At 38.3% G+C, this 23,332-nt stretch overlaps 2 protein-coding genes and 1 pseudogene across 5 annotated transcripts; 2 read left to right on the top strand and 1 right to left on the bottom strand.

Annotated features, from left to right (window-relative positions):
- The first annotated feature begins 504 nt into the window (after nucleotides 1–504).
- Nucleotides 505–4,604, top strand: LOC146474109 (uncharacterized; annotated as a pseudogene). Its single transcript, XR_014866216.1, has 3 exons — nucleotides 505–571; nucleotides 2,533–3,449; nucleotides 3,747–4,604. The product of XR_014866216.1 is annotated as an uncharacterized LOC146474109 (transcript).
- Nucleotides 4,605–7,045: 2,441 nt separating this feature from the next.
- On the bottom strand, nucleotides 7,046–15,245 carry LOC146474108 (carbonyl reductase [NADPH] 1-like). 2 transcript variants are annotated; one of them, XR_014866225.1, is made up of 10 exons: nucleotides 15,153–15,245; nucleotides 13,394–13,475; nucleotides 12,572–12,750; nucleotides 12,321–12,433; nucleotides 11,403–11,525; nucleotides 10,828–10,874; nucleotides 9,836–9,930; nucleotides 8,807–8,870; nucleotides 7,424–8,099; nucleotides 7,046–7,328 (listed from the first exon to the last, which is right to left on the bottom strand). XR_014866225.1 is itself a non-coding variant. In XM_085117386.1 (9 exons), exons 1-9 carry the CDS (start codon nucleotides 15,174–15,176, stop codon nucleotides 8,005–8,007), a joined length of 822 nt encoding a protein of 273 aa, XP_084973512.1. In that variant the 5' UTR covers nucleotides 15,177–15,245; the 3' UTR covers nucleotides 7,046–8,004. The 2 variants fall into 2 exon arrangements, 1 of the variants encoding a protein (XP_084973512.1); XM_085117386.1 differs by having other exon boundaries at nucleotides 7,046–8,099.
- Nucleotides 15,246–15,508: 263 nt separating this feature from the next.
- Nucleotides 15,509–22,463, top strand: LOC146474107 (carbonyl reductase [NADPH] 1-like). 2 transcript variants are annotated; one of them, XR_014866224.1, is made up of 9 exons: nucleotides 15,509–15,543; nucleotides 15,848–15,929; nucleotides 16,184–16,362; nucleotides 17,918–18,030; nucleotides 18,395–18,517; nucleotides 19,387–19,433; nucleotides 19,520–19,618; nucleotides 20,425–20,488; nucleotides 22,314–22,385. XR_014866224.1 is itself a non-coding variant. In XM_085117385.1 (9 exons), the coding sequence occupies exons 1-9, from the start codon at nucleotides 15,514–15,516 to the stop codon at nucleotides 22,454–22,456; spliced, it is 876 nt and encodes a 291-aa protein (XP_084973511.1). In that variant the 5' UTR covers nucleotides 15,509–15,513; the 3' UTR covers nucleotides 22,457–22,463. The 2 variants fall into 2 exon arrangements, 1 of the variants encoding a protein (XP_084973511.1); XM_085117385.1 differs by having other exon boundaries at nucleotides 19,520–19,614; nucleotides 22,314–22,463.
- The last annotated feature ends 869 nt before the right edge of the window (nucleotides 22,464–23,332 follow it).

The following is a 23,332-nucleotide window of genomic DNA, read 5'->3' as shown; positions in this document are numbered from 1 at the left end:
TCGACTCGTACGAGTCGTACCCATGTTAAAAAGGCACTCTCACGACTCGAACAAGTGGTGAGTATTGGACAATCGTCCTTCAACGTCAACGTTCTTATAAAAAGAAAGGTTCTTATAAAAAAAAAAAAAAAAGAGTGTATATTTGCATTTGGTGGTTTTGGTTTCTATAGTTTCGACTTTTCTTAAACTCTAACGTAGCTTACTTACTGTTATTCTAAGTTCAGCTTCAACTGGCTCTAAAGCAAACTTTTATTTAGTTTTTATTTTTTGTAGGGAGTACTCATGTTTATACCCCCTTCTTTATGGTCAACTCAGAAATGAACTTTGCCTAACTTCCGGAGCCCTGCTTCTGAAATCAAACTTCTTTGTCTTCATTTAATTTAAATCAAGCCTTAGATAACTTAGGCTGTGTTTGATTGACCGTATTGTGGAATAGGAATACATACAAGGATGACAAGACAAGAAATCCCTCACAAGAGGTTTTTGGAGTTGATGGAGTACAAAATGGCTCTAAAATTATCGTGTAGTTATTTGAAGTACTCACCGTCCATGTTTAATGTGTGGTATCACTGTAGGACAGTTTGCTAGTACAATTTTTATGACTGTTGACCAAAAAAGTACTGTTCACTGGATCACTGTTCGTTCAGCACGCAGCTCAAGTAATGAACTGACTTAGTGACAGGTAATCAAAGTCTTATATCATTCAGCCTCGCTCTTTGTACCTTCTTGACAATAGTGTAAAGTTTCATCAATGAATAGCCTCACGTAAATGAACAACTGTAGTTCATTAGCAGGAAAAAACGATCAGGGCAGCAGACTATGGCAAGATTTGCATAATGGCTACGCCCTGGCTGTGATGACCTGCATTGTTCTTGGTCAAACCACAGAGTAAATCCGGCTTCGTCCATTTCGCACAAACGACATTGTTTGTTACCTGCTCACCACTGTCATCATTGGATTGCAATTAAGGAACCATATTATTACTAACGACAGATGATGGGTTCCAGCTCATCCTAGAAAATTTTCTAAGATTCCCTGTTGCGATGAATTTTTTCACTCGACAATACTATTTGTCAAAAGAAAAGAAAAACCCGTTTTATCGACTGATCCGCACGATTCTAGAACTAATTCCTCGGGCCCTTTTGACTTAAAGCAACATGCCGAATCGTTTCTCAGTACTTCAAGTGAGATTCATTTTCCACTTGACAATTACCAACACGACAATGATTATGTCCACTCGCACGACTCCAACGGCTCAACAACAGGTTGCTTGGCCATTTTGCCTGACACAAAATGCGGGATATTTTCTAAGACCCTCAAAGAACATGTATTTTCCACTCGACAATTTCTTTGTCGACCCGACAATTATTGTGTCCACTCGTACGAGTCGAAAACATATTGCTGGGACTTCTACCTTACAAAAACAAGCAGGATATTTTGAAAGTCTCCCTAATGAAACACATTTTTCGATCCAAGAATTTTGTTTGTCAACTCGACAATGCTTGTGTACGCTATACTGAAGAGTTATCCTGTATATATATTTTATTAATATTATTACTATTATTATTAATCATATGTCTCGTAGGAGTCGACAGCCGATTGCTAGAGCCCTTCTGCCTTGCAACAACATACTGAAGTCTCCCAAATGAGAATCATTTTTCCACACGACGAAAGTTGTATCCACCCCATGAATTTAAAAACAACATCATGTAATTCCTCGGAAATGTAACTACTTCACCACTTGCATCAATCTCATCGGTGGAGCAATTGTTTTTCGACTCGTACGAGTCGTACCCATGTTAAAAAGGCACTCTCACGACTCGAACAAGTGGTGAGTATTGGACAATCGTTCTTCAACGTCAACGTTCTTATAAAAAGAAAGGTTCTTATAAAAAAAAAAGAGTGTATATTTGCATTTGGTGGTTTTGGTTTCTATAGTTTCGACTTTTCTTAAACTCTAACGTAGCTTACTTACTGTTATTCTAAGTTCAGCTTCAACTGGCTCTAAAGCAAACTTTTATTTAGTTTTTATTTTTTGTAGGGAGCACTCATGTTTATACCCTCTTCTTTATAGTCAACTCAAAAATGAACTTTGCCTAACTTCCGGAGCCCTGCTTCTGAAATCAAACTTCTTTGTCTTCATTTAATTTAAATCAAGCTTTAGATAACTTAGGCTGTGTTTGATTGACCGTATTGTGGAATAGGAATACATACAAGGATGACAAGACAAGAAATCCCTCATAAGAGGTTTTTGAAGTTGCTGGCCTACAAAATGGCTCTAAAATTGTCGTGTATCAGCAAAATTTCCATAAACTGCTCAGATTCAGTATTTAAAAAGAGAAATCTAACATCTATAGCGCTTATTCTGAATTCCGGGATACTGTCAATCGAACCGCGCAACCTTAAATATTCTTGTCGTTATTTTTTTTAGGGGACGTGCTCGTGCATACACACAATCTTTATCCAGTCACATTTCATAACAAACAGAAACACGAGTTTATGGACTAACTGAACTTTGCTTCATTTTTGGAGGCTGGCTTCTTGTATCCAATATTGTGGTACAGAACTCAACTCTTTCCTCTCCCGTTCAGCTGCCAGCCAAGACTTCCTACCGTGGAATAAGCAGCGATCAGATGGTTCTCAAGAAAAACGCCATGAAGGAGCTCTTCACTCACTACCCTTCACTCAGCTCAGATTCCACTGCAGTAAAAACAAGACGCGACGTACGTTCCACGTGATCACGGCTGCTAATAGCTCTGGTGAAGCTGTCGTCCGATACTTTAGCGGCCAGACGGATGTCATGCCCGACTCATGTGGCTCGTTTGTGGGAATGGAAGACGAGAACTCGAGGTTAGCGAGAAATTGCACAGAATGGGGGCGCCAAAGCGGTTCGTATAGAATTGGAAAATGGGGACATGGTGAAGATCAAAAGAGATTGTATGAGTTCCCAGCTTTGGTGGGACGCGCTTACCACTGGATGCTGGATCCATGGAACGCTGGATATGGTATAAGGTATGAATGCGATGATACAATGTTGTCGGCTGGAGTGTCTATTGGTGATTTCTGGAAAGTATATGTTCGCTAGACACCTGACTTGGCAAGAACAGATACGAGATTGAGATAGGAGAGGAGAGGAGATGTCCAAATATTTACTTTCAAACAGTTGACAATGTAGAAAATATCTTGTAATTACATCGCTGTCTCTTACGGTAATCAGTTTGCGCTTTCTACAAAATTGATTTTCGTGCAACATTACGCACTTACTCGTTTAATTAACACTGCACTTTCACCAGTTGTTTTTAAGCCGAAGGGAAACTCTTATATGCTAGCTCACGACTTTTCCCTTATTTTTCTTTGGGATTGCAAAGCAAGCGAAGCACGCATCCCCAAGATCGCAATTGCAAGTCTGTTGGGATGTGGACGTTTGCGGGGTGGGTGGGGAGGGGGGGGTTGTAACAGTAGAAATTGAACCATGCATAAAATACTGATGTACCTCGCTCCGATCGCTTAAGTTTTGACTGTTATTGAAATTGCTTTTTCCATCCGATTTTTAGTTCTTACCTTTAAAGTTTTTATACCGTGAATTGTTGCTCATTTTTTATTTTCTAATTTTTGGTATACACTTGGCCGTGGATTACCTGTAAACTAGCTGATTAAGCTAAGCGTAAATCCCACGTTAAATAAAGTATCGTATCGTATCGCTCGGGGTGGGTGGGTTGGGGAGTAGGGGGGGGGGGGGGTTGTAGGTGTAGAAATTGAACCATGCATAAAATACTGATCTACCTCGCTCCGATCGCTTAAGTTTTGACCGTTATTGAAATTTTTTTTCCATCCGAGTTTTAGTTCTTACCTTTAAAGTTTTTATACCATGAATTGTTGTTCATTTTTTAGTTTCTAATTTTTAGTATATACGTGGCCGTGGATTACCTGTAAACTAGCTGATTAAGCTAAGCGTAAATCCCACGTTAAATAAAGTATCGTATCGTATCGCTCCCACTTTTCGAATGAAGCGAATTGTGAATTTGAATATGAAATATTTGTACTCATTTTACTGTAGTTCATAACCAAGTGAAAAATGTGAGGGTAAAAGCCGAATCTATGAGTTAACAGGGACTTAAAGAAACAGCGACGGCAACGACAACTAAAACGTCGCTTGATAAAAAAAATTCGCGTTACTTGTACTACATCGCGATTATTCCAATTCGTTCAATTTGTACAATGTGGATGAACTATCCAGTAACAGAACAGGTGGAAACGGCGTTCAAGTTGAGACAGAGAAGGAAAAATTAACCGTACTACACAAAACCTTGAATTTGGTCATTTCATGTTGTTGTTTGGCCGAGCACGGTGAAGAAGTGTGCCAAAATTTATAACGCACGTGCAGGGCCTTTGATTTTCTCATTAAATCCTACTGTTTTGTGACGTTCTCGTTGCCGTCGCCGTAGTAACTTAACTCTTAAACTCCCTTATCATATTAGATAAAACGAGAATAAAACAATAGAAAAATCTCTAATGTACGGAGTAGAATGTTTGCAGTACCTTGCTTTTTCGTCTGTTGACCCACGATATTAAGTTCCGCAATCTCTAAAGCGACTATAGATTTACTGATAGCTATTTGTTTGTAGACACGGAGCACTGTAAAGTAGAATTTTACGTACTTTAATTACATTTTAGCCTGAACGTACTTCTATTGTCTAAGGGCGCCGTTTCCGTTTGTCAAAACTGGCCAGCCAAACCGTTAAGTTCGTAAACGGAATGTACCAAGTTTTATTCTAGTCCTTCAAGTTTCTTCAAAATAGCACGTACCATCTTCGGAGTGACTGGTTTCAAGATTTTGCAGTACCATCCCTGGCCTTCAAAATGAAACATTCCATTTACAGGCTGGCTGCTCTTGCCAGCCAGTGCTGGCTCATGGAAGGCACTCACAGGGTATGCACTTTCCATTTGTAAGAACTGGGCAGCAGTTCCCAAGCGGAATGTACCAACTTGAAGGATACGTTTTTTTCTTATTCCTTCAAATTTCGTCAAAATAGCGTGTACCATTTTCCGAGAGTAATAATTCTTCAAGATCTTGCAGCACCACCCACTCAAAACGATTCATTCCATTCACAGACTGGCCAGGCAGTCTGGCAAATGGAAGGTACTCTAAGTTTTAAAAACGCGCAAGATTTTTAATGTTATAGTTAAGGCTCAGTTAACTTACAGAATGGAATCAGGCCTTTATTATTAGCCTTGTATAATGCTTCTTAATTGATTGGGATAGTTTTGATTTTCGCTGAAAAGTTTTGCATTTTTAACCGGAAGGAAAAGACGTGTATAAATAAAGTTGCTTTTACCTTCGACCTCATTTTGACTGATTTCAATCGTCGAATTCGCTGACCGGCTGCCACCTTGAATGGCCGTATTTGTAATAGAAGACATCTAGTATAAATGCGGGAAATCAGGCGAACGCGTTGCACTTCAGACGAATTTTCATTCAGACGCTTTCCAGCGTCTGAAATTACACTCTTTCACGTAGTCTTTCATTTTTTAAATTAAACTCTTTCACGTAGTATCAGCCTTGCAGTTTGTGTTACAGTTTATTTTTGGCTGATTAGGTCTCTTGTAGATCCTACGTCAACTGACAGCATTATCTTTCGCGGTCCTTTGCAGTTTTCACGTCTGAAATTAACCGCCTCTGACGCACTTAATAGACGTCTGTCTTACTCGTCCGTTGTCATCTGAGCGTCTTCAAACTTTCGGGTGAATGGGTCTCCTTTCTCCAACGCTTGACTTGTTTCTCTTGGAGAAACGAAATATCTTGGCCCCTTTCGGTTTAGATCGAAAAAATAAGCGGGGGGAGGGACGGGGAGGGAGGAGCGAGGAGCGGTGGGGTGGGGAGGGCACTTGCCTAGTCACATAGGCACGCAAGGCGTGGAAAATGGTTTGTAAATAATAGGTAGCTTAAGAGTGCGTCGTGGAGGCGCGGTGGTATAGTGGTTAGCGCGTCGGACTTTCGATCGGAGGGTCGGTGGTTCGAGGCCAGGTTGATCTCTTCATTGCTGTTTTGTTTCCTTAGACAAGAAACTTTGTTCACCCGCACTGTCTCTCTTCACCCAGGTGTATAAATGGGTACCGGCGACACACTGCTGCGACGAACTAGCATCCTATCCAGGGGGGAGTAGTAATACTCCTAGATGCTTCCTTCTACAGAAACCGGGCTAAGCTCCGTGTGGGCCACTTAGGCGCGTAGTGCGACTTTACCTTTCTTTTACCTTATGGGTGCGTTCGATTGACCCTATTTTGGAATAGGAATACATACAGTGATGGCAAGAAATCCCTTGTAAGATGTTTTTGGAGGTACTGGGACACAAAATGGCTCTTAAATTACCGCGTATTAGTGAACGTTTGGCAAAAATGTGTTTTCAAATTCACCTGAAAAGAGAATCTTTGACGTGAAATTTCCTGATGGGAGGTATCATGGAGGACGTAAACACACCTGGACGAATTTTTCTTTCTCGTTTTAAACTTGAGTGAGGTCTCCAAGAATTCAACTCCAGGAACATTCACTTACAGTTTGATTTGAAAAAACGTAATTCATTTCAGTACTGACATTTTCGCTGTCATTGCCAACGTCGTTGCCAAAGCTTCCTATAAATGGAAATTTTGATGAAAAACTTAAGTCGTTACGGTTACGCTCATCAGTTTAACCCTTTAAACCCTAACAGTGATCGGCATCAAATTTCTCCTTGTAATATCAATGCTTATTCAACCCCTGAGGTCATGAGAATTAAGAATGTGATCACCCAAGGTGAATGTTCTGAATATTTTATTAACTTCTCCCCAGTACTTTTATAAGAAAAGTACGGAGACAAGATAGGAGAATTTGTTCTTTGATATTAGGGGTTAAAGGATTAATATGGAATGGCATGAGGGGGCTGCCACATTTTTCTTAGAGCGAATGGACGGGCAATTCTTGTAGTCTACAGTAATTTTTCTTCGCATTACACAACTGGCGCAGTTGGTGACTGTCTACTTGGACATCAAACAGTTGACTCAACAAAACTTAGAGACTGACTGTCTCACTTTATTTGTTAACAAGACTGCAGAGTCTTTCATCATGGTTATTTCAAAAGCTATATATTTCATAGCCTACGAACGTAGACGTATTTCCGGCTGTCGCTTCTCTTCGTCGGAGAGAAGCGACAGCAGGAAATACGTCTGCGTTCGCAGGCTACATATTACACCGCCAGATAGTGAATTTTAGTGTGTACATACAATACAGGTTTGTAACGAATCAATAATTCTACGCACAGGAAGTCCAAGCTCAAAATAAGAGAGAAACGTTTCTCTAAAAAGTGCAAACGTTGGCGAAAGACGATAACTCGTCAACATCGCTTTAGATGGGCCCGAGAATCACTGCCCCACTGTCATACTAACCCACTTCCAAAACTAGCGAGCGTGAATAGAGTTTGAGTCGGATGATGTATTCAAAATTAATTTATGTGGTGTGCACAGAGCGACAGTGTTCAAAATTCAGAGAGAAAAAATATTGACCGTCGTGCGCTCACGTTCTCTTAAAAACTTTTATGTTCTTGTTTTGCAGAGGACACCAAAGAAATGCACTAACATTTTTAACGCACGTACAGAGCCATTGTTTTGCTCATTGAACCTTTTTCTTTTTCGGCGTTCTCGTTCTCGTTGCCGTCGTGTTTGCGTCAGGTCCGTTGCAACCTCCACACACTCAACCTCGTTCGGGTGCCCCCAATTTACAAGAGAAAAGCCTGGAAACGAGGCTGCCACAGGCTTCTATGCAAGTTTGTCGCATGTTCTCTTATCTTTAGAGCTTGGGCTACCTGTGTTTTACGTTACTTGGGGCAAATACTACACGAAGCTCCCCGGGGGGGATACTTCCGTCCCCTCGGACGAATCTATAACTATCAGAGCTGGCGATGGGTGAAATTTTTGTAATCAGCTGTACAGCACACAGGAACACCAGTGAAGAACCTTCAGGAGCACACAGGATTACCACTGCTGCACCTTTTTATCGCTAACAAACTCCCCATGTGGGGCGCCTGCATTTGGTGGCAATAAAGCCAGGTAAACGGGAGTTTCTGCCCCTGAAAAAATGAAAATTGAAAATAGGAGAATATCCATGATAGAAGGAGACAGTTTTGCTTTACGAGGCACTATAAACTGTTGGGTTTGTGAAATAATGATTGTAGTATTCGCACAATAGCTTTACCCAGCAGTACTTTCCCACGGTTCTGTTTCTGTTGATCCTCTAGTTTCACCCATATAAAAGGCTCTAGGTAGCACTCCCGGGGCCGCACGTCCCTGTTAAGGTCACATAAGGGAGTACCCCCCCTCCCCCGGGGCAACACTGTCCTATATGATATATTGTTTAGTCTGACCCCTACAAAGTAGATCTATCTTTCAAGATGAAGTCTAAATCCTAAAATAAAACCTACTGTTCTGTACCAAGTGGTTATAACTTTTTTTTTGTGAATTAACTTTAAAAAGGTGTGACCATTCAACTGAAAGCTAAGTACTGCATGAGTAGGACTTTCCTGTGGTGCTGCTTATTATGTTGTACAAGCTAATTAAGTGGTTCTAACTGTTGTCTGTGGATGAAATCCTAAAGTGTCACCATTCAAATGAAAGCTGCTGAGGAGTTCTTTCCTGTACTGTGGTGCTGAACAATGTGGTTCTACTTGGTGAACCTGCGAATGAAATCCTAAAGCATTTACAGACATACTGGATGAAGTCCTTAAGTATGACATTCAAATGAAAGTTGCTGAGTTTTCAATAAAGGTCATGCATATACCTTCATCTGGAGTCTTTGGTGCTTTTGGTCCAGCCATATCTGTGCGCACCCAACCAGGGCAACACTAAAAATGGACAACAGAAGAAACACATCATCATCATCATCAATATTGCAGATAAGTCCAGAAATACATGCTAATGAATGCACAAACTGTATGATAGACATCACAGGGTGTCCCCTAACCTTTATTTGTACCAAAACACAAATAATTCTCTCAAACATGACGTCAGATGAAAATGACAAAAAGGTCTGTCTTATATGAAGTAAAAAAATTCAGGGTTAGGTGCATTTCTGGACATAAGTGATATCTCCAAGGGATACCGTGACCAATGGCTAGCAGCATGTTATGCTTGTAAATGCAGAGGTTGCCCTTCTGTACCGGTGCTTGTAATTAACCATATTTATACAGGATAGTCTACTTAGCGCAGGCTAGTTTATGTTAAGAGTCTTTTAGAAAGGAAAACCATGGTATCCCTGACCTGTGTGGCAATTAGTGCAAAAAAAGGAAAACAAGAATGCAAGAAAAGCAAGGGGGATGTCAGGTAAGGGAAAAAGAAAGTCTTCTCTTTCCCTTCGCACTCTGCACTTCCCTCTCATGCTCACACTCTAGAATACCTCCCTTCCCTCCCTTTGCAGTGCCTGCAATGTAGGCTATGTTGGACAACGATGACAGAGGTGTTTTAGAGAAGAACAGAGTTGAACTAATCAGCGGTCCTGACGCCAAAAAGTTTCAAATATTTCTAAGACGCAAAGCAACTGACATGCAATTAGGATAATTAAATTATTTTGTGTTTTCCGAACGCAAATATAAAGGAGAAAAATCTAACCACTACAGTTATATGCAAGATTGTATTAATTTCTTTAAGATCATGGACATAATATTGAACTTAAAGCTAAAATGTACATAGAACTTTTGCACTCATTGGACCTGGTAAGCTCAGCCCCCTCTTGATGACTTTCTTAGCTACTCTTACAAAGGATTTAATTTTTCAAGCCAGGTCTGTTTATATTTTCTAGTTTTTGACTCACAGCATTCAACAGGATATCTTCTCTAGGATCCTGGGACAAAGCTCTTGCCTGGATCTTACTGAGTGCAGTTACACCAATTTTGGATGTGCCATATGCTACAAGAGAAAAAAAAGTCAAAAATAATAAGCACCATATTAAAGTAACAAAATATAATAAACCTTAGAACTCAAAAATTAAGTAGCTGTTTTCCATCAACCAGGAACTGATGATGATGATGACAATGATGCACATTTGTATCTAGAGGTGGCTGTTATGGGTGAATGAAGAACAAGTGAGGACAAGAAAACCCTGGGGGGGTGGGTACTTTACCCATGTTTGGGTATAGCCTGGGTGTCACTGGGGTGACCCTGTTTGGGACAAAAATAACCTTATATACCTACCCTGTGTTGGACAACGCCCACTATTTTAAGACCCTAGGCTATTTAGATAATGAAAACAAGAGCGCTAATATGTAGTCCTGAAAATGATACAGATAAACATCTCTGATCTTGGATCACTAAATAGTCAATGACAGCCACACCCTGTCTAGGACGGGTCCAGGACCTGACCAGGACAGATTCACTTGAAATTGCACACCATTTCAGGGCAGAGGGGCCAAAAACCATACCCTATCCAGCGGCATGTCCTGGCATAGGCAGGTATAGGACGTATAGAGAAGTACCCGCCCCCCCCCTCACCCAACTACTCCCCGGGAAGAAAATGTGGCCGTTGGTTGTAAAGAAGTGCCTGTTAGTCACTCAGTAGAGGTTCATGTGTGAACAACAAGTAGGTCCAAGGAGGTTACTCCCGATAAAGCCACTCATTTTTTTATAGGATGCTTTTGCAGATAAAAACTAACTAGAAGACGTAAGTATAACTTCAGACAGAAAGTCCACTGATGATCTGCAGTTGCTCAGAGTTTAACCAGAGAGTTAACCCTTTAAAGCCAGCTAATGTAAATATTAAAACTGTGCATCTTTTGTCAACTCAAGTCTTAGACAGGGGGTTCTAACCTGAGTTTGACCATCCTTTGTCTCTGTGAACACCATCCTTCACGTCCCTGCAAAATACAGTGTGGGTCAAGTGAAGTACGTTGAATAGCACATTGATTTAATCCTAATGCCTTTGCTGCTCATTCTCATGGCTCCACCACCCAGGCTTTTTCTTCACTCAACATCCACCAGCTACGCAGGCTACTTCTGTGCCCTGGAGTTTAGTTCAAGCTTACCTACTAACATTACACGTAATTTTGCCTTCTACCATACTTTGCTGGTATCTTGTGCCATTCTGATCAGGTAAGAATTCAATGAACTCATTCAGTTACCACAAGTAACAAGTTGAAAATGCTGTGTCTGCTACAAGAGCAATCAAAAATGAAAATGAAATCTAATACAGTAACAAAACCCTAATGACCTAGAACAATGGGGTGTACTGCGTGGCAGCTGTTAATAAATCCCTTTGCAGCAAACACACCAAAGGGGAACAATTTATTATCAACATCAATAATGAAAAATTGATCGTGAAGGAGGCAGACCAGGTGCAAATGTGAAAACCTCTAAATATAAATAAAAGTTACTGAAAAACTCACTTAACAAACTGATCCATCAGGGAAATGAGCTCTTCTTCAGTCAGAGAAAGAGATCTAAACTTCTTCTGCAATTCCTCTGATACCTGAGACAGCTTGGATGCCATGGATGACACATTAACCACCCTACAAAAATAAAATTCCACTATATTTTCCAGAGATTAAACTAAAGTTCAAGAAAAAGAATTATTGCCAGACGCCACTCAGTACAAGTGTTTGTTAAACTCATCGACAAATGATGAGCTTGGGAGTGGCTGTCTTAAAATTAAAGGTGGAAGGGCCTGGCATGCAGAAGGCAGCATTGCACTAAGGTAACCATGGTAACTACATGAGCGCCAACCACCCGACACCATCACACTAAAACATTTCAGTGGAATGCTTACCGAACCCCATACTTACCTAAAACGTGGGTGGGAATATGGGGCAAATATGCAACATTAGTTTAAATATACTCTGATATTCGTGGATAACTGGTTTGGGGGTTTGGTGGTTTTTTAACATGTGCATGCTCATTTTGTTTGAGACTTTCCTCACAGTTTTTCAGTGAATGATGATATGCATGCAGTGTTATTGAGATTAAAAGGGCTGACCACCAAGCTTTTATGCCAAAAATTGAACATTGGGCATGAAAGGGGCAAGTTTGCCATAATTGTGTGAATTAGCATTAATTATGTCTTACTTTGTTACCCACCTCAATAAGCAAGTTGCACTGGCTATTTGTGGGTAGTAATAATTCATGTAGAAATAATTAAGAAACATTTTACAATAAAGTTGAAGATGTTGTTGAATTTTAAATCAATATTTCCAAAATGTTGGTGCTGACATAGCCTAAAAATAGTTGGCCATCCTTCTGACAAAAATCTTGTTGACCGCACTCAGAACTGCTGATTGAAAATGAACAAGAACCAAATCATGCCTCACCTTGCATGAGGTCTCAGGAGGGGAAATAATACATGGCACACATCAAGAGTCCCTTGGAAATTTGTGCGCAGGGTCACTTCAGCTTGCTCTGAAAATGGGGCTGTAGAAGCCATCTACGAAGTATAGTGTAATATATGTACAATAAATACAAAAATGAATATTAAAACTAATAAATTAACTAATTAAAATACAACTACTGCAGGTCAATAATTACATTTATTTAATTAAGTATTAGCAAAGAAACTAGTAACCTTGTAAGCAATCCCTGCATTGTTTACAAGGATATCTAAACCTCCATACTGCTCTTCAAGAAACTTCTTGATTTTCTGGATGCTTTCCAATGATAAAAGGTCCAGCTGATGGAACTTTGGCGAACACCCTTCTTCATTCAACTTCTTCACAGCTTCTTGGCCTCTTTGCTCGTCTCTGGCTGAAGATTTTAAATTAAACGACAAAACTAAAATATTAACATTAAGTCACCATAACAATGATCCCAGGATGGTTTAAGTAAACTGAAGACCTGTCATAGATTTGACTCCCGCTGGAAGAACTCTCCAAAATAACTTTTTCATTTGTGCATGTACATGTCACTCACTCAAATTCAAATCCTGACAGTATAGTTAAAAGGATTTTAGCTCGGGCATGACCAATATATGTTGTAGGTTAAAATGAATCCCAGGTTAAAATGATTTCAACCTAGGTTGATTTGTATTTTCCTTTGTTTCAGATGTAAATTACCCAACCTTAACAAAGGAAAATACAAATCAACCTAGGTTGAAATCATTTTAACCTGGGATTCATTTTAACCTACAACATATACACAAACTGATAGGGTCTTTTATTCGATTCGCTCCCACAAGTCTCCTGTAGCTCAGTGTAAATTAAAGTATCTAAACTAGTATAAGGAGGGTCATAGGTTTGACTCCTGTTGGGAAACCTTGGTTTCTTTTTCGAATATGCCTGAGTGTGTCTCTGGCAGATAAAACACATCTTTCTCTGTCAATAATTCTGGTATATATAGCCAAAAAGTCCTCTCAGAGGTTTGGGCAGTACATAATATTAAGTATCAGTACCTGTAAGGATTACAGTTCCAGGAAACTCCTTGCAAAGTTTCTTAACTATCGCATATCCGATTCCCTTGTTGGCTCCAGTAACCTTGGAAATGAATGAAAACAGTGGAGTGACGCGTTTTGTTACTGACAGGAGCTAAAGTGTGTGCTTCATAGGATTTGATGAAAAGCATTTTAAAGGTTTCAATTTTCAGTTGATTATCGTAGGTCTTGTGAACATATAATTTAGTCTTTGATATATTCTGTTGTTAAGTTCTTCCACAAACTTTTTTTCAGTTAAGTCTGCTACATAGCAAGTGTTTTCTCACTCTCCCCTCCCCCAATGCCTCCCCCTTAACTTCTTCCAACCATAGTTATGCACCTATCATCGTCCATCTCCTGGGGGGGGGGACCCCGGGCAAATACAACTTTATATGGGGACTTTATGGGAGATTTGAATGGTTATTTTACCCTGGGGGTGCGGGATATGAGGGAGGTTTGGTTTCCAAAAGCCTTGCACCATGGGGAAAATAGGGGACTTTGTAAACTAAGAGTGACAAGCCTGTGCAACTCTCTTGCTAATGTTTTTAATCCATTATTTGCCTGCAAATTCTTACCATGTGACAATTTAATTGTAGGGAATATACTTGACTCAAATAGTCGTAAGTATTATTTGTGATAAACATTCCGTGAAAGTCCAAGCCAACATATATAGCAGAGGTACAACCTGAAGAGGAGAGACCCTCGGAACAAGGTTGGCAGTTGTACGGTGTATAAGCACCACGATTTGACACATAATATTGATAAGCTGGCCGTGCAGCAAGATGAAATGTTGAAATTGTGTGAAAACCATGTAAAAAATAACCTTTTTTTGAATATATATATATTTGTAGTTTTGGCAGCAGTTGTGAATAAATGAACACGTAAAATTTTAATTGACATGAACACTGTTGCTTATTATTTTTAAGTCAAGTACTGTTCTCTAGTCAGGCAGGCTGGGCCATCTTAATTAATTAAGTTTAATTTGGCTTCATACTGTTCAATATGATCCCCCTCTGGGAGGGGGAATTTCTAAACTTTGACTACTCTTTGTCCCCATTAAGGGGGGGGGGGGGGTGGGGGGGAGGAATTACGAACTTTGACAGGATCCTTTACAAAGTCCCCTCCCTTGCCTGGGGTCCCCCCCAGGGGATGGGCGATGATAGGTGCATTACTGTTAGTGTTGATTTTGCACCATTTCTTACAGCTGATTCCACCGTTGATCTCAATGATTTCACTGCAGACTTATTAACAATTTTTTGTCACCTTTTTGACATGTCTCCCACATTATTCTGCAAATTTAACATCATTTACCAGCCAAAATCAACTTCAGCCATGAAAGGGTGCATACGCTAGGAACTGACGCGAAGCTATTTGTTCAAAGCATATAAGCTTAAAGAATTGAATTCATCAATTTCAATTTCAATTTGTGCATAAATTAAGATGCATCGTGACTCAGCAGAAATCAGAAATCATAATTTGAGCTTGGCCGAAATCATTGTCAATGTTTTTTTTTCTCGTTGTTGCAGAACAGTATTTCACAGGAATATGGGTTCCATTTTGACACCTTCAAAAACTTCAAGGTTGAAAGATTGAAGCTACAATAGCTTACGTCTGTAGTGAAAATTTATTTTCAATGTGCCAGGACTTTGATCACTTTAAAGAACGAGACATAAAACATTAGGCAGTAATATTATACAAAGGAATGCAAAATTAATACTCAGTATCATTTGAAGCGCCTTACCACAGCCACTTTAGAAGAGGACATCTTTATCCTGCTACGCTCAATGCTGCTAGCCCAGAGACTGAAACACCCTGTCGAAGGACTGGGAAAGTGTCATCCTGTGGGAGAGGTAGTGGAGGAATAGCAGAACTTTTACAAGGGGTCAAACGGGAAAATTTCAAGTCGATTTAAACGTTTTATTTGATAATATCATTTTATCTAAGAATTTTATTTGGCTTGAAGAAGAATTTAAGATTCGCATGACGAGTTTTAAAACTTTTCTCCACCTGTCAAAGCTAACCCTCTCACCCGTCCCCAATTTTAGCTTCACATTTGTTTCGTCACGCAATCTTTCCATGGAATTTGGTGTGTGCCCGAGAAGATGTCTTCGGCGACTCCTCGAGTTGCAGTGGTAAGAAGAGCCGTGAATTGCCATACGTCAACTTTACAAATGACACGATAGCCTACACTTTTGAAATCAATAAAAAGGGATATTAAAAACATTTTAAATAGAAAGATCGGCTAAAAGTGTTTTTGAATTGACTGCTTTTCTATTTTAAGTTTTGCACTAGCATGCAAACTGTAAACTTAAATTAAACCATTTGCATGTTCTTCAATCTAATGTTTTTGTCGTAGATTCCCAGCGGATGGATGGTGTTCGAATTTCAGAGTCTATTCCGTACTGTTTACCTTCATGTATTTAATTCCATTTATAGGTTACTGGAGCCAACAAAGGTGTAGGATTTGCAATTGCTAGGAAGCTTTGCAAAGAGTTCTCTGGATCTGTGATTCTTACAGGTAATACAAAGACTCCGTTTTTCTTTTTTAGATAATGTGAGCTTTAATACTTGAATTGAACGCATTACCTTATAACAAGCTTAATTTAAGCTTTAAACTTAAATTGCAGTGTTTTCGAAGTTGTATGACTGTATAGAAAATTTGATTGAATGTGAATGCCAAAAATTGGAACTTTTTGTTTTTGGGGAGAGGAGGGTAGGGCATATGAATAGTTTTTGGCCATGACTTTAATCTGTCAAGTGATACTTTATTAGCGAGAGATGAACAAAGAGGGCATGATGCAGTGAAGCAACTAGAAAGCGAGGGTTTAACTTCAACATTTCACCAATTGGACATTGTGTCACCAGAAAGCGTTGAGAGGATAAAGAAATTTCTTGTAGAGAAATATGGTGGATTGGATCTGCTTGTCAATAATGCAGGGATAGCTTATAAGGTTTGTTTTTCATCAGTTTTTCAAATATACATTGTGCAGTAATTGTAGCAAATATCCATTACAGTCTGTATTTACTAATTTATGAGTAAGTTAAAAAGAGTAAAAATTCAGTGATTTGGGTGATACACGACCCGGCGATATCAATCAATGAAAATCAATCATTGATTGCCATCAATATAATCAATAATAATCAATAATAATTGATTGATATTGATTGGTTCAACCAATCAATAGAAATCGAAACTCACTCACCGACACGTCTTAATTTTATTGATTTTTATTGATTTATTTCTCTTGTTAATTATATTTTTTTTATCTTCTCTTTCTGTTGCACGAGTAAATGTTAGTACATTATCCCCTATTCAGATTGTATAGAAATTATTTGTTTTAGTTGCATAATCAAAATTTCTGATTATAGGGCATTAGCCCGGCATAGAGTTCAGAGACTCAATTTAGAACTTAAGGGGGCTTATACTTGTACTGAATTTGATACTTTAAAGCATGCAATGTAAAAGAAATGCGAAATCTGTGTGTTGAGATGGGCGTTTCATAAAATAATCAGTGAGATGGACATGAAAAAACCATCTCTCTTTTTGTGATGATTTCAATAATTAAGGATGGAATGGTGGACACCAGTGCAAAGACTGTTGCATCTGGGATCTTTTAATACTGAGGAAGAAAATATAGGAAAAGGGAATAAAATGTTGTTGTTTTGAGACCATCACTCGTTTTAAATAATTAATAAATAATAATATGATGCTAAATATAAAATTAAAGGATACGTTAAGTTATGATATATATTTGAACAAATAAACTTATTAAAATCATTTGTCAATTCATGTGATGCGTTTTATTGAAAAGGAAACCGAGATTTGAATAATCAATGATAATCAATACTAATCAATACAAATTGATCATAATCAATGAAAATCGAAACTCACTCAACTTTTGGGATTCGATTGCTATTGATTTCCAATACCAATCAATTGATTATTATTGATTATATTGATATTCGTCAATTATTGATTTTCATTGATTGATATCGCCGGGTACACGAGTGATAGTAGATCTATGAGGTTGATTGCTTATTAAAGCACGTACAATGTTGTTGATCTCTGTTGATAATTTATAGAGGTCTTAATTGGGTTTGAATCCCTTTCAAGCCTGAATTTTTTTCAGGCTTCCTTTTTGCAATTGTCTATTACAAGTAGTTGCATAATTATACAACTGCAACATTCATTCACTTAATAATAATTATTATTCATTCTCTCTTCCACAGTTCAAATGTGTGAATTTTCACATATTCACTTTCATGTAAATAATTTTATTCGTTACTTAACTCTAAATATTGTTGAGGAATGTAAAGTGTGACATTCTGCATTTGATATTCTGCAAAATACCCTTGCCCTTGCTGGGTGTTCATGCATAAGGCAGAGTTCTTTTGCATCTTGACATAATTACTTGTCCCAATTTGTATTAATAAATAAAAGTGACAAATCAATGATCCAATGTCAATATTAGTTATTCTTACTAGCACTTGAACATTGTATTCCAGAGGGCATCAACTGCACCATTTTCAGAACAAGCTGAGGGGACCCTCCATACCAACTTCTATGGCACTCTTAATGTGTGCAAGGCAATGTTGCCGATATTAAAACCGCATGCAAGGTTAGGAACTCAACTTTAAACTATGGCTTGTGTTATTTTATTTTTCATCATAATGAAATTGTTAGCTAACTTTTAATTAATGCATCTATATTTGTAACAATTTGTCGATTAGAGGGAGATTAGTGCCATTGTTTATCAGGATTCTGCCAGCTAGGGTGTTCAAGAACACAAATTGGTACCTTAATTTTGGATGTAAGACCCCATAATTTATTTTACAGTATTTTACGGTCTTACAGTTAACTAATTATGACTTTTCCTTAGTATCTTGAAATATTTCTATGGCAATTGCCTCTGTTGGAATTGGGACACCCTTTAAATAAAAATATTAATAGCTTCTCTTTACAAGTTTCCTCTTTCGTTTTAGGCTTGTGAACATTTCCACGCATTTGGGAGGTTTATCTCAGCTTTCAGAAGAGCTTCAAAAGAAGTTCTCCTCTCCATCATTAACTGTAGAAAGTCTTGTTGAGTTAATGGATCAGTTTGTGAAGTAAGTTTTCAAATTATCTGGATTTAAACTAACTTCCTTTACTTACGCATTGCACTGGCAACTCAAACATAAACATGCTTCAAGGATAATATTGCGCAAATTATGTGTTGGTTTGGAATTCTTGCTGTACTTGAATTGGTAAATGAAGTGAACTCATAGGGAACCAGCTTATAAAATGCCCACTTTGGCCCTCTCCGGCCTGCAGAACAGGGTATATAATTTCAGTCGAGTCTGTTTTAATCAGGGTCTGGACCCGTCCTAGACAGGGTATATTTTTGGCTGCAAGACTATCATAACTGAGTATTAAGCAATCCAAGATTGGAGACTGAGGTTTATCTGTATCAGTATTTTAGCATGTCATCAGTCAACATTAGATCATTTTCAGGACAAGATATTAGCACTACTTTTATCAGTATCTAAATAAAAGTTATTTTTGTTCTAAACAGGGTAAGGGTTTCAAACCCCCCAGTGGCACCCCTATACCCAAACATGAGTCAAGTACCACCCCCCTCCCAGGGTTTTCTTGTCCTCACTTGTTATTCATTCACCCATAACAGCCACCCCCCCCCCCCCCCCAGCCACAGGATCAAAGGTTCCTGTAGTTGTTAATAAATAGTTGTTTTGAAAGGACCATGTTGTATTTCTAGTACCTTTGATAACGTGTAAAGGTGCATCACTTTCAGCCAGAATCAAAGGCAAACTGTTAAAAGGTAAACACAGCCTTCACATTGATGCTGCTCAAAGCCAGGTGTGTTCCAAAGTGATGAAAGCCGAAATGTCATCAATACGCATGATAGGTTGGCAAACTAAGGTTACTTGTATATGTAGATTTTATTAAGAAAATCATTGTAAATTATTTTGTTATTCAGAGATGTCAAGGACGGTGTCCATGCACAGAAAGGATGGTCAAACACTGGTGAGGACTGATGCTTTTATAAAATATGAAAGGAACATTTGTACAAAAAATTTGTAAAGCAGCTGAATAATGTGTTTCTCACATAGCATATGGCACATCACATATTGGAATCATTGCTCTTACCAAGATTCTAGCGAGAAGCATCACAGCGGAGCCTAGAGATGACATACTTATAAATGCTGTAAGTAAGTAGACAACAAAGATCTGGCAACATACTAGTACTTTTTTTACTCAGGCTCGTGAACTTCACATGATGACAGTAAATTATTAAATTAAATTTGATTTAAGAATAGCTTTGTCTCTTTAGTTAATAGAGCGGTTTTCAATTGAGTGTCAAGGTAATTGCGCGTTTGCTTTGGTTTTGCATTACTGTGCTCTATGATTGGTTAACAAAGCTCGTGCCACTTTCTCAATCAATGGGAGTCCAAACCAAAACCAATCATGTTTTAATCTCACGCGTTTTCCTACGCTTGGCGCAAGTTATATGTATTTGCTTCAAATTCTGATTGGCTCATTTTGTTGTTTACATCTGTTGTGATTGGTCAGAGCAATTACTTTCAATTGGTTTCGGTTTTATGACACTCACTTGAAAACCGCTCTAAATTTAAGTTGTATTCCCAAAATAATCTTTAAAAGTTTTACTTTGTCGTTACTGTCATTCAGTTGAACAGTCGAATGGTTGTGCCTGGGCCAAAGAAGTACCAACACCATCGTCTGATCTGAAGGCTGAGAACAGAAAGGGCCTCTTATGTGCATTTTTATAGGCCAAATTTGCTTCGGTAGAATTTAAGCATTTCTGCTAAGTACAATGATAAGAATTAATTTACTTGTTCCAGTTTTGTTCAAATTGGGTGCAACTTGTTTTAAAATTTGGCCTAAAAATGCATGTCATTAACTAAAGGCCCTTTTAGCACTCGACACTTCATTTGTATTAAGCAACAAATCACTATCAATTTTAACAATAAAATTATTATAATACTTTTTATTTTAGTGTGACCCAGGTTGGGTACGTACAGATATGGCTGGAGCTAAAGCGACAAAGTCTCCAGATGAAGGTATGAAGTGCTTTGTTTTTAGGTTGTTTTACCATTTTGCTCCCGAGATTGGAAACAAAATTCTTATTACTGATATGCATGTGGAGGCACACAGGCTGCTTCTGTGGTGTTACTTGCTTTGACAAGATATTTTACTCCATGCCAATATCTTCTTTCATTTGATGAAAATTTGTGGGTAGCCCATCCTTGGAGACCTGAGCCAAAAGTCAAAACGGATAAGTTTACTAGGGTGAATGTTCATTTTTGTAAACTTATCTGTTTTTTCTTCTGACTCAACTGTCTGCCCCTGGTTCTCTGAGGATGTGGGCAGTCCTGAAATTTAATTAACATTTCTGCACCTTGGGTGGGGGTAGAAATACTCCTAGCTGCTTGATACTTCATAAGCTAGGGTAAACTCCAGTGCTTTTATAAATTATTATACTTTCCAAGGTGAATTCTAGATTTAGGCATTGCACTGCTGGTTACTGCAGAAAATATATTTAAGGGAGCTTTAGCAATGACGACGGGACAGCAGCGAAAACATCACTATTGAAATGAACTTGCATTTTTTCAAACATCGTCATGATTACTCCAACTCACCTTAAATGTCAAATGTAGGTGAAATTTCCTCAAGTTTAATCTCTGCAGATCACACCCAAGTTTAGAAAGAGAAAGAAAAATTTGTCATGTGTTTAATTTACGTCCTCCATAAAAAATCCCATCAGGAAATTTCACATCCCAGTTGTGCAGTGACAGCAAAGAAATGTACCAAAACATGCAATGTATGTGCAGAGTTGTTGTTTTTGTTGTTAAGCCTAGATTTGCTTTTTGACATTCTCCTTGCGGTCACCTCCTTCATTGCTAAAGCTAGCGCACTAATGGCAAATCTGCACAGGTGTGTCAAACATGGTGTAAAAGGACGCTTTTGCCAACATAGGTTTATTAATTTTGAAATCGTCCTGTGCAACACACGAGGAAATGCTACATATTTATTCTGCTGTCAAAGTAACTAATTAGTGAAAAAAAAGTTCCATAGCTCAAAATGTTAATTTTACATCATTCACCAATTTACATGTATTAATAATTTTTATGTTTTTGTGTTAAATATTAAGAGACCCCTTCACTGAAAATAAACAAATAATAATTATAGTACAGTCGACTCCCGATAACTCGAACCTTTTTCAATTTCCCTTGAAGGTTCGAGTTATCGGGAGTCGACTGCAATTAAAAAAAAAATACCCATTGTGGTTCAATTTTTTTTTTTGGTTCAAAAATGTTCAAACCAGTTTGATTTTTATTTCTCTTTGTCTCAGATTATGGTAATAAATATTGCACAAAGGAAAATAAAAATTAAACTGGATTGAAAACTTTTAACCCAAATAAATTTTTAAACCACAACATATCCAAATTAAAGGGGGGCTAGATAAGATAAGAAAGTTCTTTTACAGATGGCCTATGAGACATATAATGTGGTTTTCAATAGAGCACTGCATAAAAAAAAGACAATATTAAAATATAAAACTCTGCTCAGGGTCCTTAGAGAACAATCATGCAGTTCCTAAAAAATACTCTTCTGTTGCTACTCTACTGTTAATTTACCTTAAGCTTTCTTTATGTCAATTTTCCATCAAGGCAATCTTTCTTGATAACATAGAATCATCACCTCTGTTAAGTAACCTTGTACTAGCCTATATAGCAGCAAGATAACCTGCCTTAAACAAGAAGAGTCAATAGATGCTTTAAAACCTGATTGTACTGTAAAAACACGTCCTTTCTGTTTATAACATTGTGTTTGCATAGCTCATAGTCTCTGGATTTAAGTTACTACACTGTAATTTGTTTATAGGTGCAGAGACACCGGTTTATGCCGCTTTACTTCCACTAAATGTTGGCAAACCACATGGAGAGTTTCTCAAAGATAAAATGGTGCATGACTGGGAAAAAATGTCCACAATGTCACATGCCCAGGCTGCAGAGAAAGATTGTTAAGTTGTGTTTGATTGACCACATTCCAGAGTAAGAATAAGCAGAATAGCAGCTGTTAAATTTCTCTTTGTAAGTAATTTGGGAAGCCATTTCTGACACATTTGCTATTTTGTACTCCAACCAGTAACTCATAAACCACTTTTGAGGGATTTCTTGCCATTATCATTTGACTGTATAATTCCTATTCCAGAATAGTGTCAATCGAATGCACCCTTAATTACAAAATGTTATAATTATATCAGTTATTTATTTTGCTGTAAAAATAAAAAAAAATAAAAAAAATGACTTTATTTAAATAAGTGTCAAAGTATTTAGTGCTGTAGCGCTAAATATGCAAACTGAAAATAATATTGTTAAAAAGTCCCAACTGGTGGGGGGCAAATCAGTTGGCTATTTACAAAGCGTGGCCTTGGAGCGGGACTTGAACCAGGGGCCTCCAGATTACACGTCCGGCACCCCAGGCCACGCCGCCTCCCACACATCCCACACTGTCATCGTCAATGGCCCATATACATACTTGCCCAATACTGTGGACCTGATACAACCAGAAAAAGCCATCAGCCACACAGCCAAACAGGTGGTCTAATATTGTCCATTTGAACTTAATGGCTTGTTCTCAAAATGAAGCACAATGAAATGCAGGCTTTTAGACGTGCATTTTGTGGTCTGATGCTTTGAGAACGAGCCATACATGTAGTTCAAATGTACAAAAAAGTCCATCTGTACAGGTTGAAAGATGGCTTTTTCAAGTCGTATCTGGTCAACAGTATGGAGTTTAAGAAAGATACGATGATGATGGCAACAAGATCGTCATAAAACGATTTATAGGATTTAATGAGCAAAAAAGGGCCCTGCATGTGCATTATACATTTTGGTACA

This window comes from Pavona decussata, unplaced genomic scaffold, assembly GCF_977016875.1.
Source record: "Pavona decussata unplaced genomic scaffold, jaPavDecu1.1 SCAFFOLD_91, whole genome shotgun sequence".
In the NCBI taxonomy this organism is placed as follows: Eukaryota; Metazoa; Cnidaria; class Anthozoa; order Scleractinia; family Agariciidae; genus Pavona; species Pavona decussata.
The sequence above is the reverse complement of the archived record's forward strand: the minus strand, read 5'-3'. Positions and strand labels throughout refer to the sequence as shown.

Bases quoted from the DNA above. Each gene is read 5' to 3' on its own strand.
- LOC146474107 (XM_085117385.1), top strand. From the start codon at position 15,514: ATGTCTTCGGCGACTCCTCGAGTTGCAGTG. The intron at 15,544-15,847 runs GTAAGAAGAGCC...TTCCATTTATAG, and splicing joins CGACTCCTCGAGTTGCAGTG to GTTACTGGAGCCAACAAAGG. The intron at 15,930-16,183 runs GTAATACAAAGA...ATACTTTATTAG, and splicing joins TGGATCTGTGATTCTTACAG to CGAGAGATGAACAAAGAGGG.
- LOC146474108 (XM_085117386.1), bottom strand. From the start codon at position 15,176: ATGTCCTCTTCTAAAGTGGCTGTG. The intron at 11,526-12,320 runs GTGAGGCATGAT...TTATTTTTGTAG, and splicing joins CTCCTGAGACCTCATGCAAG to GGTGGTTAATGTGTCATCCA. The intron at 8,100-8,806 runs GTATATGCATGA...TCATTTTTTCAG, and splicing joins ACCAAAGACTCCAGATGAAG to GGGCAGAAACTCCCGTTTAC.